At 37.8% G+C, this 1332-nt stretch overlaps 1 protein-coding gene across 2 annotated transcripts in view; it reads left to right on the top strand.

Annotated features, from left to right (window-relative positions):
- The window catches only part of LOC106881492 (uncharacterized), a 79989-nt gene that overhangs the window by 63088 nt on the left and 15569 nt on the right, over window positions 1–1332 (top strand). For both annotated transcript variants that reach the window (XM_014931895.2, XM_052974023.1), the window contains exon 2: window positions 401–617. In XM_014931895.2, coding sequence (XP_014787381.1) covers window positions 485–617 — 133 coding nt within the window. In that variant the 5' untranslated portion in view covers window positions 401–484. The remainder of the gene's footprint in view (window positions 1–400; window positions 618–1332) is intronic.

Raw genomic sequence — 1332 nt, 5'->3', positions numbered from 1 at the left:
AACTATCATCATCATCATCATCATTATTATTATTATCATTATTATTATTATTATTATTATTATCATTATTATTAGGGCGGCGAGTTGCCAGAAACGTTAGCACGCCGGGCGAAATGCTTAGCGGTATTTCTTCTGTCTTCCGAGTTCAAATTCCGCCGAGTTGACTTTGCCTTTCATCCTTTGGTGGTCGATAAATTAAATACCAGTTGCCTACTCGGGTCGATCTAATCGATTGGTTCCTCCCCAAAAATTTCGGGCCTTGTGCCTAGAGTAGAAAAGATTATTATTATTATTATTATTATTATTATTATTATTATTATTATTATTATTATTATCATTATTATTATTATCATTATCATTATTATTATTATTATTATTATTATTATCTTTGTTTCTTCAGGTACTCCTGCCATGGACGTCCGGCCCGTTCTCCTTGCTCAACCGACGGAGCCTTACTTTGTTACATCATCGATAGTCGGTGAACATGTCCGACCAAACACGTGCCGTTCTCCTTCTCACCAACACCACCACCACTATCACCATCCTTATCATCATCCTATGTGCCTCCAGTATTGCTGAGGTCATCTCACAGGACGACTTCTGTTTCCGAAATTCTTGTAAGTTGACCGAATCCACAAACTCTTTTTACGCCTTCATCGTATTTTATGTCGTCGCGGATTTTGCTGTTCGTGTTATTGTTGCTGCTGCTGCTGCAGCTGTTGGTGTTGTCGCTTAATGTTGTGGTCAGAAGGGAAAGGATAACACCCTTAATCCATTATCTGGATCCCCGTGACTTTTTAGTGGAATGGAAAATGTCACCCTCAAAGCAGAGACCTGTCCGATACGCTTGTAACAGACTGTATTTTACCAAAGGGTTCCCTAATGGTTAGATAGTAACATTGACCCTTACAATGAAATATGGTGTAAAGAATCCAGTAAAAAAGTCACAGGAAAATAAGTCATAAGGGTTTTGTCCGGGGGCGGGGTTATCTGAGGGGGTTTTGTCTGGATCCCTTAAATTAATTGTGACTTTTTCCCTACCTTTACCTGCAATTTACCAGGTGTATACCTCATGCTTAATGGCACTCCAGCGGTTGCGAGGACGAGGGTTCCAGTTGATCCGATGCATTTTTAAAAACATTTTTAATCTCTCGTCTCTTGAATCACTTTTGTAACTTGAATTCATAGAAAAATTGAAATTAGAGAAAATATTGCCTTCTAAGATTGTAATGAGTTTTATTTTTCCTGTTTGTTCCACTAAACATATAAATCCACACTCTCTTATATTATGTATGTATGCCTGTGTCTACATTTGTAACATTATATATACAC

This window comes from Octopus bimaculoides, chromosome 17, assembly GCF_001194135.2.
Source record: "Octopus bimaculoides isolate UCB-OBI-ISO-001 chromosome 17, ASM119413v2, whole genome shotgun sequence".
NCBI classification, from domain to species: Eukaryota; Metazoa; Mollusca; class Cephalopoda; order Octopoda; family Octopodidae; genus Octopus; species Octopus bimaculoides.
This window is presented reverse-complemented; position numbering and strand designations above follow the sequence as displayed.